Below are 15,794 nucleotides of genomic sequence, written 5' to 3'. Positions count from 1 at the left end.
CATCTACACGACTTGCCTGTGAAACATTGTAATGGCTGCGTCCAGATCGTGTCCGATGAGATTTCTCTGATCGATCCGGATGTTGAACCATTGCCACCACCAAAAAGAGTGTGTATCTCCAAAAAGAAAGACGCCCCTATAACCCTATCAACACTGATACATTAAGCTCCTCCCACCTCTAACACACATAAGTCGGCTCCTGAGTTACAACAGGGGAAAGATCTTATACCTACCAATAAAGGTAAAGAACGGGCAAAAAGTTCCAAAAGTAAAGGTAAAGGCCAGCCCGCTAATGACCTGACGGGGGTGATGAGTCTGACTATTGACTGACCTTTCTAAATTTGTTAAAGAATCCATTGGCACTCTGGAGAAGAGATTGCTTAAAATAGAAATAGATTTGGTTTCCATCACAGGGTGCATAAAGGAAGCGACAACCACTCAGCCTGAATCTAGCGGGGGCGATGGAACAGTTAAAAATCATATTCAACCACTTGTAGTTAGTACCCGGGGATGCAGTAAGCAGATTGTTGAGAGGGAGAGAACTAGTAGAGCAGTGGGTCCCACGGAAATGAAGGGTTCTGCACTTAGCGACCCACCTAACAAGGAGGTGAGAGGGGTGAAAAAGACGCTAACGATGCAAGACGGGGTAATTTATCCCAACCTGATTCACGTCCCAGTACAGGAACTCAGGCGGTAAAAAAAATCAGGAATTTTCGGCAAAACTATTTCACTTAAATCTTCCCCCCCCTGCACTTCCTTACCCCGTGGTCTTGGTTAACGTCCCCCTGCTTCCTGAAGGTGAAAAAGAATCCTGGATCACCCTGAGGAATAAAGCTATACAATGTCTAGGGACTAAAGCAGGCCTGACACAAGAGATGTTCTCCTCTTTTAAAATGGTGAGACGTGTCCCCTGGGTGGGATCTAGTAAAGGGGACTGTTTTGTTCTCTCGCTGGACTCCCGAGCCTTAGTTCATGAAATCTTTGCTCGAACAGGTGTTAATAATTTCATGCTAGAAGGTATTAACGTTCTTCCCCTCGGATAGTTCTATCTGCCCAGAATGCTTAATAAGCACACAGCCTTGCACTTAAGATTACAGCCTAACAGTAACTTGACTTATAACCTAGAGGTTACAAATAGATTTGGGCCTTTACAATTCCTTGAGGAGGTTGACTGACTCTTGGCCACAAAGGATCAGTATAACTCTATAACAAGTCTGGTCCCCAAAGCTTATACGGGGACAAGTTCTATGGAACCCTCTGGGAATTTGTATGTATCTCAGAATGCCGTTTCCTGCGGGGATGTTGCAGTAGCTGATTTGCCCCTTATAACCATTAATCACCATAACTATAATGATGTTTTGGTTCCTCGAAATTCGTGTCACTTAACACTAGTAGGATCACTAAATGATGCTCAGAATGACTCACTATGTAGGGGGGAATCTAAAGACACATCATCTAGCGTAGTTGTTGAACCTAACATGGTCTCTGACACACAGAGGGAAGGGTGCCAAAGTCAGGATGCGGTGGTCAAGGGACTGATATCCTAGATGTATCGGTCCCAGGGACTGTCAGAGTGGCTTTTTGGAACATTGCTGGCCTCCAATCCAAGGTGAATAATCCAGTATGGTCTGATTTTATTTTTAACTTCAAAATCCTTTGTCTCCAGGAGATGTGGTTGCTGAATGAGTTACATATCTATGGCTTTAAGATGTTCCATATTCCAGCTAAGAGGTCAGCCCACGGGAGACATAAAGGGGGGGATCTGTGTCTACATTTCCAATGTGTTATGGGTCCAAAATATTAAAACGACAAAGTCAACTTTTTTAAATCAAATTGTCACTATACAATTGCTTTTTCGAGTTGAGATAGTGGTTGTTAACTTTTATAATAATATAGACAGGGATCAACTGGGTGATGTTTTAAAAAGCCTTAACGATGATTTGTGTAAAATAACAGTACCAAAAGGGATGGATATCATTTTGATCTGGGGCTGTGATTTTAATACTACCACATGTTCCCAAGTTGAATGTGGGTCACGTGGCATGGAAACAGAAGAAAATGACCATGCTGTCCACTTCGCTCACTAAGATAGGGGTGAAAGATTTAATGAAGTTATGGTATCTTTGGATTTGGGTTTCGCCAATCTGTTGTGTTCTCCACCAGTAGACTTTGGTTCTATGTTTATTGGGCGAGGCTTTAATTCAGTGATAGATTTTATTATTGCCCCAAGCCGATACGCAAATTGGTTTGAGAAATTCACTCATGCGGAAGTATTAGCGGCCATTAATGCAAGTAAGGGAGGGAAGGCCCCTGTTCCAGACGGGATTCCAATAGATCTATACAAAAGCACGACAGAGCTTTGGTCCCCCTTGTTAACTCGAATTCTAGAAGCATGCTGTGCACAGGGCTTCATTAAAACCTGGTTCGAGTCTGTGATAATACCCATCTTTAAAAAAGGGGACCGTGAAAATCCCGCCTGCTATCGACCCATATCCCTTTTAGACTCGCTTATGAAAATCGCAGGAAGGGTCGTTCTGAATAAACTCCAACTGTGGGCTGAAGATAATAACATCATAAGCACGGTTCAATATGGTTTTAGGGAAGGGATGGGTACAATCGAGCAGGTTTTAAACGTATCTGTTTTACTGAAGAAGTATACCCAAGCAAAGGCTGGGAAGTTATTCGTGTTATTCGTTGATCTTCCCGCCGCCTTTGATTGTGTTGATCATAATAGATTATGGAATATTTTAGAGGACATAAAAGTTGAGCCCGCACTGGTGCAATTTTTGAGGCAATTATATGCGGGGCCTCAGCTAAGGTGAGATATGGATTAAAGGGAGAGTGCACAAAGTCCTTCCGCGTGGAGAGGGGTGTTCGACAAGGCTGCGTCCTGGCCCCGTTCCTTTTCTCATTATATACCAACGCACTGGAAGAGGAACTGGTGGCCAGGGCAAGAGATCCCCCGCAAATCAATCATAAGCAGACTGTCTCCCTTCTCTATGCGGACGACGCGGTTTTAATGGCTAGAACCCAGCTCGGACTACAGAGAGCCCTCGACACTTATATTGATTTTATGGATAATCGGGGCCTTAAACTCACTGTAAAGAAAACATTTGTAATGTCGTGCGGGAAGGGGAAGAATATATGCAATAGCTTATCAGCTGGGAGTGGTAGAATAGAATCAACCAAAACGTTCTCCTATCTTGGCGTTTTGTTTGAGGATACAGGCTCCTGAGGACCTGCAGTCAAGAGCAGGTCCCTTTTGTTTAAGAGGTCAATCGCTGCAGTGATTAATTTTTTTAAAAAATGGGTAAAAGGCCCCCTGGGATCCTTCTGAAAATCTATCAAGCTAAATGCCTAAGCATCGCAATGTATGGGGCGGGAGTCTGGGGCTATTATGATGCCACTCCTTTTCAAGTTGTAGAAGACGCTTTTTTAAGGTTTATCCTAGCTGTTCCCTAGAGCTCATCTGTATTTAATTGCCACAGCGAATTGGGGATTTCCCATATTTCCGACATAATTAAAATGCAACCAATTTTGCTCTGGCATAGAGTCTGGACCTCCTCCAGTCTAGGGTTGAATCGTGAAATTATTAAGGATTCAATGAGATTGGATCAGGTTAAAAAAATCCCCATGTTGAATTATGTTAGTAATTTTTTTAATGTGCTTTATTTCCAAGAAAGAGCTCAAAGTCTTATGCCTGACCCATCTTGAGTGTCTTAGAATGGCAGTGGAATTCAATAAAAGTTCGGTGATCCAGCACTAACTGACCCTGGCCAGCTACTCCATCCAACCCTATCTAGCGTGGTGCATGGGGGGATTTGACAGATATATCCTGACTAGGTTTAGGTTTGACAGTTTCCATCGTTTGGTTACATTTCCAGCTGTCAACGACTGGTCCAGGGATCTCAGTCTTTGTCCATGTGATAATATATCCTCACAATCAACAATGCATGTGATCCTTTTTTGCACATATTATTCTAAGGAACGTGCTAGATGGATTAAGCCTTTTTTGAAGCAGGAGGCTTGGCGGCAATGTCGCCCGGCTTTCCTATTCCTACAATTATTGGATAACGTGTATTGCATTGGCATTATGATCGGACTTTTGAAAAGCATCTTGAGGAAAAGGAAAAGCATAACTGACTAGATTTTAAATTGTAAATTATGCATCGTCGGGTGAGCTGTTTTTATACTGTATTTATAATCTTTTTTGTATGAATTGTTTTTTAAACTCTGCTTTTATGATTTTATCAATTGTCTAAAATCGAATAAAGCATTTTCTGATTCTGATACTGACATATGAACAATCTTAAGCTAATGTACAAACAGCAATAAATACACTTGGTAAAAATAGGCAATGCAGGTGGAATACACTATGTACACTGACAGCTGCCAGGCCCTGAAGGCGGTTAATGCTTCATGGCAAATCTCCACTTAAGAGTCCGATAGAAGAACGAACATTCAAGGTAATCAGGGGGCAAAAAACTGACATCAACAGCCATCTGTTTAACGGGTCAAATAGAGAGACTGATAGAACCAAGGTTAAGAAGTGATCAAGTGTTCCAGTATATCTTGAGGATCAGGCGTTTAAGGTCCCTTATGAAGCCAGAGAAGGAAGGGTTGCATCGTAAGTCCTTCGGTAGGGAGTTCCATATGCAGGTAGCGTTACCCGAGAAAGATCGGACTTGGGTAGATTTCTTTTTTAGTTTGGGAGGAACAAGAAGAAGCATGTTGGAGCTTCTCAATGCTTTGGTACTTCCAGATTTATTAGTTTGTTGTCTAAGTATTGAGGGGTGTGCAAGTGAATGGCTTTGTAGGTGATACAGGCGGTCTTGAAATTGCATCTTCCTTCTATAGGAAGCCATTTGAGGGTCTTGAGTGCAGGCGTGATGTGCTCAAATCGTTTAATATCTGTTATGAGCCTGGCTGCCATGTTAAGTACAGATCTGAGGGGGGCAAGGTGCGATTTCGGGGTCCCTGTGATGATAGTATTCCCGTAGTCATGTTTGGAGAGGACCAGAGATTGAACGACCCATTTGAAGTCATCCGAGGGAATTAATGGTTTGATTTTTTTTTTTTAAGGTGTTTGAGTGTGTATATCGCTCCTTTGGCTGAGATTCTGATGTGTTCTTTCATTGACAAGTCTTTATCCAGGGTGAAACCTAAGGATTTAGCCAAATTGGAGAGAGTGAGAGTACAGTATAGAGCCATCAGGTCGTTGATCCAATTTTTGATAGAAAGGTGATTACTTTTGGGGAGAACAGGATAATTTCTGTTTTGGTGGGATTTAATTTTAAATGGTTAGCATTCAACCACGACTGGATATTACCCAGTGTGACATTTTGTAGTATAGTTCTGTGTCATCTGCATAGAGGTGGAATTTGATTTCAGCTTGCTTCAGGATTATAGAAAGGGGCTCCATAAAGAGGATGAACAGTGATGGGGAGTGGATTGAGCCCTGCGGGATTCCAAGAGACTGGTGTGGGTTTCGAGAGGCAAGACTTAATTTTGATTTGTTGTGATCGGTGTTGGAGGTAAAAAGTGAACCATTTTAAGAAAATGCCATTTCTACCGGCACGGATCCTCAAGGATTCCAGCAAGGCTGTGTGGTTCACCGTGTCAAAGGCCGCTGATAAGTCAAGAAGGATAAGTATGCATGCATCACCATCGTCTAAGGATCTATGTATGTCATCTGTAATATTAAGCATGGCAGTTTCAGTGCTACATCCTTTCCTGAAGCCTGATTGGAAGGAGTCAAGTAGGTTGGAAACCTCAATATGTCGATTGAGTTGTTGTAAGACACATTTTTCCATAGTTTGGGCTAGGAATGGGAGGTTGGCGATAGGTCTGAGGTTGTTGAGCTCATTCGGGGCAGCCCTGGGATTCTTGGGAATGGGAGTGATTTGACCTAGTTAAAGGGAATCAGGTACACAGCCCGAGGCTAGAGAAGAGTTAATGATTTTTGTACAACATGGGGAGATAATGTGATTAAGGTTGATTACTATTTTAGCAGGGAGGAGATCCATGGTATGAGATGTGGGTTTTAGTTTTGCAATGATATTGAAAACCTCCAGTTCAGTCATGGGTTGGAAGACAGACCAATTTGCGTTATTTTTCAATTTGATGTTGAACGGGTTGCTGCTAGTACTATAAGAAGCCATATTTTCTTTGGCGAGGTCCAGGGAAGAGAATGAGGTAGTGTGTGGAATGTCTGAGCAGATTGGTTGTAAGGGGGGTGGGGTTGTGACTGGAAGGAAAGATTGATCAATTTTCATTATTTTGTCTGTGAAGAAACTGGCAATTTCTTCACAGCGTTCCTTAGAGGCTACGATTTCATGTGAGGAGGAAGAGGTGGTTTGTCGTTTGACAATGTTAAATACTTCTCTGGGCCTATTTTTAGCGCGGTCGAGTTGGTTACAGAAGAAGGTGGATTTTTCTCCAAAGATGTGCTTCTTATATGTCATCCTTGCAGTTCTGAGTAGCGTAAGATGTATTGACGATGGGTTTTGTCTCCAGGTCCTTTCAGCTTGCCTAAGATGTCTTCTATCGTTGTTGAGATCCGAGTTAAACCAAGATTTTGATTGGATTGATCTTTGTTGTTTTAACTTGAGAGATGCCACTAGGTCCAGAGCTTCAGTTAAAGCAGTGTTAGAGTGTGAGCTCAGGTCGTTTACGTTCTGCGAGAAAGGGTGATGTTAAAGTTGTTCACAGATCTGGGCTTCAAGGTCCTTAAGAGGGACTTGTTTGATGTTTCTGGACCATTGCTTAGGTTTCACTGAAGAGTTTAAGAATGGTTTAATGGGGGTATCAATGTTGAACAGTATGAGCAGGTGATCTGACCAGTCTATAGGTAAGATGTCTCTAAGGGAGACCAGTTCATTTTTGGTGGTAATCGCGTCAAGTGTAGCACCTTTGATATGAGTTGGTTTATTGCAGAGTTGATTAGGGTTGTTCATTTCTAGAAGGTTAATGACGCGCCTGACTGTGGGGTCTTCGGCGTTGTTCCAGTGCAGATTAAAGTCTCCCAGTAATACGTCCTTTTTGTCCGTTAAGGAGAACCGAGTTAGTAAGTCTGATAACTCTTCGGCACAGAGGGTGCGATTTCCAGGGTGGTGGTTGATGGTGTGGAATTTGATAGGTGTGAAGTTATTACCTTTAACTTCGATGCCGAAGTATTAAAAGGTTGAGTATTCAGTATTAATTAGTAAGGATAGAGGGATTTCAGCTTTGTGGATTATGGCTAGACCGCCACCAGTTTTTTTTTCCTGTCTATCCTGTTTTATGATGGAGTAACCCGGCTGGGTAATAAAATCAAGTATGGCATTTGAATGTTCATTGAGCTAGGTTTCCGTGAGGGAGGCGATATCAATTCCCTCACTGAGTAGGGTTTCCGCGATATCAGTAGCGTGTTGAGCTGCCGATCTGCAGTTGGAGCAAGCAGGATAAGGAGTAAGGGGTGTCTTTAGTCAGTTGTAGTGTCTGGATGGTGGTAAATTGAGCAGGTGGTCTGGGCGAGTCAGCAGTAACGTGGGATCTATTAATGCCCACTATAACTGGGATGGTGGAGGGATTGTGTGCCACGGTCGGAGACTTTACAGCCAATCTACAGTTGGCGGGCAAGGAAGCTAGTAGGCAGCGATTGTCTGTTACAGATTGTAAGGGCTGGATGGTATTGAGTTGGGCAGGGGGTCAGGGGTTCTGCTAGTGCCCATTATTACTGGAATGGAGGAGGAAAGGTTGATAGTAGTAGTCTGGAGCTTGGGGAGGTAAGAGTCACTGAGTGCCACAGCTTCCCGAGAAGATAGGGGGCAGTGAGAAAGACGGGGCCTATGAGCCTGCCAGCCCAGTGGAGTGGAAGGCCAAGGGGTGCCTAGTAAGGCCTTCACTGAGACAGGGTTATGTGGCCATTTCATGCTCTTATTGTTGGGAGAGAGGGTATGGATGGCCTGAATTGATAGGTCCTGTCTAAGATGCGCTAGGTCCGTTGTGAGAGAGTCGATTTTACGACCCATACGGTGGAGCATCTGAGTGAGAGTGTAATTGATAAATCCTGCATAGGTATTGGGGGAAGACATGGCAAGTCCAGTGCATGTGAGAATAGGGGTCGCGGAGTTGTTAGGGTGCTCTCATTCATTGGGGCAAGCATCCCAACACACGCCGTGTACCTCCCTCAAGAGGCTCGGTTGTAGTGTGATTGTATGTAGGTGAGGAAGCAGGTGAGGACCTGCTGGTGAGCAATTGACTGTTGTGAGAATTGGAGGGGGTGTCAGGGGTGATGATTGAGTCCGGGAGAATCCCAGCATTGGATATATTGGTAATGTGAGGGAACATGTTCAGACCTGTGTGTCGGTTAGCAGGGAGGTAATGACTACACTTGGGGACAGTGTCATTGGGTCTGTCAAAGCCGACCCTCTCTGACTTGTGCCTAGACAGGTCAAAAGTCAGGCCATGCCTTCTGACAAATTGCTTCTTATTCCTTTATGCTAGAGATTGGCTACACTTTCTCTGACTGCAAAGCTAATCGATTTTGTAAAGTGAAACTATGTGAAAATCTTGCTGGGTACAAGCAGCATGAAAGGAAAGGCTGTAGAGCACACGACATAAATGTAAATACATGTAAACAGTGGTGGGCAGTAATTTTACCTGGGAGAGGGCCGGGGGGCACACATACATACACTCACTCACACCCATGAATTCACACATGCGCGCACCCACCCACACATTCACAACACTCACTGACAAATACACATACAGCCATACATACATGCATGCACCAAGCAGACCTTCGCTGTAGACGGGAACGCAGCAGCCCCTCACTCATCGCAGAGTGGGATGGGGTGAGTGAAACTGCTGACCTCACCCCAATCTGTGATGTGGTGTCACTGATTGACACTCAGCTCGGGGCACTTTAGGGCTTAAAACTTGAGCACCCAGGTCCGAGGCAATCAGTGACGCTCCACTCTGTCTTGGAGGGAAGGGCCTTGAGGCACTTTTGCCAGGCTGAGACGGTCACGCACAAAGGGCTGTGAAATCCTCCGCCTGGAAAAGTTCATCAGCTCAGGTAGCCAGGAGCCTGTGCATTTTGCGCATGTCTAACTCCTGGCTGCTTGACACAACAAGAAGAGTGTCTGTCAAGCGGACCTTTGCTCAGCCTGACAGACACACTTTTTTTTTTTATTTTTTTTATTTTTTAAAAACCTTTATTTGTGCATATTAAAAGAACAAATACGGGCCTACAACCATCAGGCCGGCCACAATACGGTTAAGCACTGAGACAAACATTACATCCCCTGTGCATCCATGGTCAAGATTAGCAACGATTCAGGAGTTATACACTGGAGAGATCCTTGACACCAGGGGAAGGAGAAGTGAAGGTTAATTTTAAGGTTTTCAAAATACTTTTATCGAGGAAAAAGTCAGGAGAGGATAGAACCAAGGAGATTCGAGTCCGCAATATGGCTTCACTACACGGGAGAGCAGCAGCATCATTAAAACGGCCATAGAAAATCTCAGACAGTGAGGCGATGCAGTTAGATAACAGGATAATCACATGAGTAAATACGCACCCCTTCAAAGCCGCCCCCACTCAATCCACCCCACACCCGGACCCCGAATCGAAACAAGTATAGCGCAGAGACATGGAAGAAAGAGGCCCATAGAACTAAAAAGAAACAGTGAATTACCCCCCCACCCTACACCAATGCGGAGGCTACGGCCTGCCCCCCCCCCAGCATAGTGCCTGTCGCCCAATGAACCCGAAATATAGACAAGAGAGAAAGTAGGAATAGAGTAAAGAAAATAAGAAAACAAAGAAGAAAGAAAGCGGGGAGGAGCCCACGTAACCTCGGAGCGCCCGAAACCACCGGCCAGCCACGCCTCCACACACTGAAACCCCACTACACCCAAAGGCGGTCGTGTGAAGATAACGTGTCACAACAATTTAAATGAAGGCAGACAGATCGCGACGAGTGCGCACAACATATGCAAACAGTTCCAGTCCCAGTCCAGCCCGTCCGTGAAATCATGGTGATATAAATCAATCTAGCCCTGGCCCGATCGCGGGCTTAAGATTAGACCAGCCCCCTCATGAAGGCCCCGCATCCCGTGCAGACAAAGACAATATGGCCGCTTGGAAGAAGATGGAGAAGTAGAGTCACAAAATGGCCGCCGATCATCTATTGAGGTCCCCTTGCACACCATATAAAATCCAGACCTGGCCTGTAAAGTACAGGAGTTCCACATAAAAGAAGCCGTAGGCCACCGTGAACGGTTCCTCGAGGACGTCAGGTGTAGCTCAGCTGGATACTCTTGCGGACGCGGTGAGGCAGGCAACAACAAAGCAGGCAGCAATGAACGGGGAAACAAAGTATCCGCAATTGAGCAGGAGAGCGATTGATCCTGGGTGCCGGGAAAGCCAGATGCAGACACCAGTGTAGCACAGTTATACACAGTCGTTGCGTCCCCGCAAGAGGACCAAAGCACTGGCAGACCCACGTCTTGTTGATCACAAACGGGGCGCTCACGACCCGCAGCCGACAGTATGGAGTCGAACCGCTCACTCAGCGTTTGCAAGCCAACACACAATTGCAGACGAAAGTCCCGCAGGGCAGCCAGAACGGAGCCGCATGTCAGCGGAAGCTGCGCCCCCACATCGGCAGCAATCCGGGACGGCACTGGGGAGCTGGAGTCTGGTAGCGGGAGGGCGAAGCGGGCAGCGGGCGAGACCGGAGCATCACCCCCCAGCAGCGAGCAGGCAATCAACGCCATGTTTTACCGCTGAACGGTACCGTGGCCAGGGGGGGGTCGTGACAAGGAGGCAATTCCCCTCAGGTCTGCGCCGCAACAGGTGAAAGCCAACAGTCGCTTCCCCTCCCTCGGGCTCTCTTTGCAGCCGACTAGGCAATAGAAGAAGGGGGTCTGCAGCCTTTCACAGCGCGGTCCACAGAGCGGGGCAGGAGACCCGCCACACCGGGGCTTACCCTCTAGCTCCAGCCCGTCAGGTGCAGGGTGCAGGAGGTGTCCGGGCGTCTCTCCCCGGGCTCTTCTGGCGACAGTCCGTGGTGTGAGGCGGGATCGGGACCGCGGGGCTCAGGTTTGCACCAGCGGGTCCGGTGACTGCGGAGCTTCCAGGGGGCCGGCCGAGGCCACAATAGAGCAGGGGTCCAGTGCGGAGAACAAAGGGACCAAGAACTCCGGCATCCGGGCGGGCTAAGACTCCGGGAAAGCGGCGGCGCGGTCAGCGCGTCGTCGCACACGTTGCACCTCGAAAATCGGCGAGGATAGGAATCAGGATGATAGTCCGAGGCCAAGGGCCGACGGAGCCGGGCGCTCAAGCGTCTGCTCCGGTCGCCATCTTGGCTCCTCCTCCAGCCTGACAGACACACTTGATGCTGGGAAGAAATGTGGAGGGCGTGGCCCCGAGCCCACATGGACGGGTGGTGTCTGCACGTAAATGAACTGCATAACTATTTCAAAATACATCATCAGTTAGAAAAGGACAAACGAGGCACATTTTGGGGGAATTCTAAAGTGTAATGAAAACAAAGATTTTAATGGGAGCAAAACAAAGACACTTTACTTGGTGATGTGCAAATGCAAAAATGTTGCTGATTCGTATTTCCACACATTATGGTTTGTGCGCTTTACAGTTTTATCAGCAACACTGTATGCCAGTGTGAATTTTATGGTAATTTCAATGGAAAATCTGTTATCTATAAATTACTGTGCTATCAATCCATGCTTTGGTAATATGTTGCTGCATACCACACTTTTACCTCTATCCTGCTGAATGTGTGCGGCTCATTTGCTACACTTGTTCTTTGTGTGACACATGGATTTTTACAACCCCTATGACTTTGAGTGATATAACATAGCACCTCCCACTCTGAAAAGTGCCCCTTCAGCACTGGGCTGACCAGAAAATGCATCTATCACAGCTGTAGTAGTGATGAGCATAACAAAATGGAGCTCTGAAAGGACAGGGAAGAAGTGAAAAGCAAAGTCTCTGTTTTATGTATCTGGACGAATTTTAAATGATATAGGTTTTAGTGTTTGATAGTGTGTTCTTAGTGTTCTTACAGATGTATTGTATTTTGTATTTTGCGACGTGAAAGACCTTGGTCAAAAATGATTTGAAAATCTTGAACCTGAACACTCAACTCCGCGACGACTTTCAATACGGTAAAGCCGAATTGGCCGTTCATGTTTCCAAGGCAGGTAAATTAAGAGCGATTAAACGGAGTAATTATGTCCCCGGGTATTTACGATTCTCGGAAACAGGCCAACAGCGATATGTAGCACAATACAAGAAACGTGGGTACAAGCATTACCTGTCGCTGAAACCTCCGGACAGCATCCTCCATCTGGCGCAGGCCCTCCTCTCGCCTCGCCTGCGCTGCTCGGATTTTGTCCGCCGTCCGCCTCCTCCGCATCCACTTCATGGCCAGGACCACAGTGGCCGATCCGCAAAGGATGCCGGCGAGCAGGCGGAAGTCAAACTCGGGCTCCGGGACACGCTTCATCCTTAGCGGGACCGTAGAGACGCCCTTTCACTCTTCCTCTCCCTCTGTGCTTCGCTTAATTTTTTGGTCAGTTGTAAAGTAAATGGAACTTTCAGATGTAAATTTTTAACAGAGCACAGTTGAGAAGTTTCTTGAAAAGGGGATGCGATCTTTACGATGTTAAAGTAAGTTTTTACTAAGTAATTACTTCACATCGAAGTCAATGCCCGGATGTTATTATATTTGAAGGCCTTTGGGAACGACCCTCGAGGAGAATCGATCCGCTCTCTAGCTGTGTGACAATCTCGGAGTGCGCCAAGGCCACGGTTGGCACTGCCGCCAAGAGCAAAGCAAGAGCAAAGTCTATTTACTTTGCCTCATGCATTGTATCTGCAGTGAACGCCCCAGACTTGTAACTAATGCTGAGGGAATGCTCAGCTAAAGCAGAAAGTTATATATTAACCAGACCGACAATCACACTTCATATGTATTTAAGATAGAGGTTGAGGTGGGCTGAGAGACTCTTTACTTACTACAACATGCAGTCCTCAAGCCTCCTCCCTTGTCTTTTCTGTACTGATATCTCTGCCGTGGTGGAGTTTTCCACACATGTTGGCGTACGGTGGGTTTGTTGTAAATGTGGGGGCATGAGTGAGCTATTGAAGACTAGGGAATAATTACTGGAAAATAGGATGGACCAATGGATATTTAATGAGGGATTTGGGGAGGGTCACGCAGATACAGAAATACTCCCACAAATGAGTACGGGGGCGAGAACTACCTGGGGCCAATTGAGAACGGGGGCGAGGATTTCAAGCCACAGTAGCACCGCGGCCCTCCTTTGCCGCCAACGTGACCCTGACAGCAGCGCCAGTGCCAGGAGGCCCATTTAAAAACCCTTCAAGGCTCCGGCAGCGCTGGACGCCCTTCTATGCAACTACCGGGGTCCATTGAGGACGGGGGCGAGGACTTCAAGCCCCAGCAGCACCGCGGCCGTACTTTGCTGCCAACGTGACCCTGACATCAGCGCGAGTACCAGGAGGCACATTTGAAAACCCTTCAGGGCTCCGGCAGTGCGGGACGCCCTTCTGTGCAACTACCGGGGCCCATTGAGGACGACGGAAGCGAGAACTTCAAGCCCCAGCAGCACCGCGGCCGCCCCTAACGTGACCCTGACAGCAGCGCGAGCGCCAGGAGGCGCATTTAAAAAGCTTCAGGGTTCCCGCAGCTCGTCAGCTGGGCTGGGCCAGACCCGACCCGACCCCCTGGCTGGGCTGGGCTGGGCTGGGCTGGGCTGGGCCGGGCCGGGCCGGGCCGGGCCGGGCCAGGCCGGGCCAGGCCAGTTCCCCTGGCTGTTTTAGGTCATAATCTGCAAAGCGTGCTTTGAAGTTTGGGACCGGTGTTGTGTAATATCTGGTATGTCCAAGGGATCGTGTATCCCCTGCAGTTCGGCACATTTCGGAAACGAAACTCGGCCCGGGCAGGTTCAGACAGAAGCAGCTGATTACTACTCGGGCTGATTTAGGGGGATACACTATTCAACAGGATGCCAAACTCGGCTCTGGCGATAAATCACCTGAAACTTGTGCACGGAGAGACAGACTGAAAGCGCAATAAATACAGAGAGATAGACAGAAAGCTCAATAAATACAGAGAGTGAGTCGTAATGGGAACAGCAAGTGAAAGCAAAGAAACTATTGCTGAAGCATATTGAAGCGAAACGAAATAACATGAGGGGAAGAGAATAGAAACAATGGCAGGGGTTCAAATAAGGGCAAAATAATATCAAAACTTGCGAAAGATTAAAGGGTGAAGGTAAAAAAAAAAGCAAAGTATTAAAATGGGGAAATAAAGTGTTTTGATTTTCATTTAATGAATATGTTACAAAGTGATTTGACAAATATATAACTTGCACAGTAAGTTGAATAACAGTGCATGTTTAGTTAGACTCATACAGCATACTTAGCATTTTACCAGCTGCCCTATATTTTTGTGTCCATGCTAATTAAACAAGCATTGGCAGCGCAATCGGTCTCACACTTTTGTGAAAGTTAGAGCTATTGGCGTTGTAAATGACAATGTTTTTTACTTATTTTTTAGGTTGAGCCTGGGCAGCACATGCGCTACTCTGTGGCATGATGTATTGGAGTATGAAATAGTAGCCCTGCCCACTCTCTTCCCAAATTTTTCATTGGCTTGTGTCATTGTCCTTTGTAAATGCTGACTTCTGATTCGTAATAGGCTTGTTAGTCCCTCCTTAGTACCACCTTGTCTTCATTTGTAACCTCCCATGAGGACTGGCCCTTTTACTTCAGTTGTTACACAGTACGTAATTTTTAGTCTGTAAGCACTATTTTCTTTAATGAGTGTCTCCTACTGCAGGCACAACATGCTTTCCTGCAACATTCAGTGTGCCACGCATGCTTTCACTTTCAGAGCAGCCCGAGATAATGGCAGCCGCTTCTTTGAATAGGTCTCGCATTTACAAGAGTTTGAGCTATTGGCATTGTAAATGATGATGCCTTCTATTTATGTGTTAATTAGCAAAACAGATAAATAAGTCATTGTCAGTTACAATGCCAATAGTTTAAACTCTCGCAGATGCGACACCTGTTGCATTGCAAATGCTTGTCATACATGGCTCCTGGTGCACCCTGGAGGCACACATTTTGATGTTCGTTTCTCATATTACTGGTTTTGTACGCAGATACTGGTGCACACTCGTGTGTCAGGCTGCACAGCACACATTCTGGGACTAGTTCCCTTACTGCCTTTGTTCGTACATGGATCCTGGTGCATGCTAGGGGCTCACGGCATACATTCTGGTGCTGGCTTCCTACGTGGCAGGTTTTTGTACAGGAATTCTGGTTCACGCTCATGTCACTCACTGCACAGCACACTTTAATGCTGTTTTTCCACATAGCAGGGCAGGATTTCCTATACAAATCCTGGTGCGCGCTTGTGTCACATGCTGCACAGCACATTCTAATGCTACTTTTTCACATGTCTGGTTGTCATGCACAGATTCTGGTGCACACTCATGTCTCATGCTGCACAGTACACTCTAATGCTGGTTTTCCACAGGGGTATTTTTCATGTACTTATCCTGGTGCATGCTCGTGTCTCACGTGGCACTGCACACATTTTGATGCTGGTTTCCATACACGGATCCTGGTGCATGCTTGTGTCTCACGCTTCACAGCACATTCTAATGCTGGTTTCCCATATGGCTGGTTTTCACACACGGATCCTAGTGCACGCTCATGCCTCACGCTGCACAGAAAACTCTAATGC

The 15,794-nt window shown here is 46.4% G+C and overlaps 1 protein-coding gene across 1 annotated transcript in view; it reads right to left on the bottom strand.

Moving 5' to 3' along the window:
* The window catches only part of LOC146835071 (vitamin D3 hydroxylase-associated protein-like), a 338,024-nt gene extending 324,116 nt beyond the window's left edge, over positions 1-13,908 (bottom strand). The window contains exon 1 of the mRNA XM_085602735.1: positions 12,330-13,908. Coding sequence (XP_085458861.1) covers positions 12,330-12,521 — 192 coding nt within the window. The 5' untranslated portion in view covers positions 12,522-13,908. The remainder of the gene's footprint in view (positions 1-12,329) is intronic.
* Between the last annotated feature and the right edge of the window lie 1,886 nt (positions 13,909-15,794).

This window comes from Triturus cristatus, chromosome 4_2 (genome assembly GCF_964204655.1).
Source record: "Triturus cristatus chromosome 4_2, aTriCri1.1, whole genome shotgun sequence".
Classification (NCBI taxonomy): Eukaryota; Metazoa; Chordata; class Amphibia; order Caudata; family Salamandridae; genus Triturus; species Triturus cristatus.
This window is presented reverse-complemented; position numbering and strand designations above follow the sequence as displayed.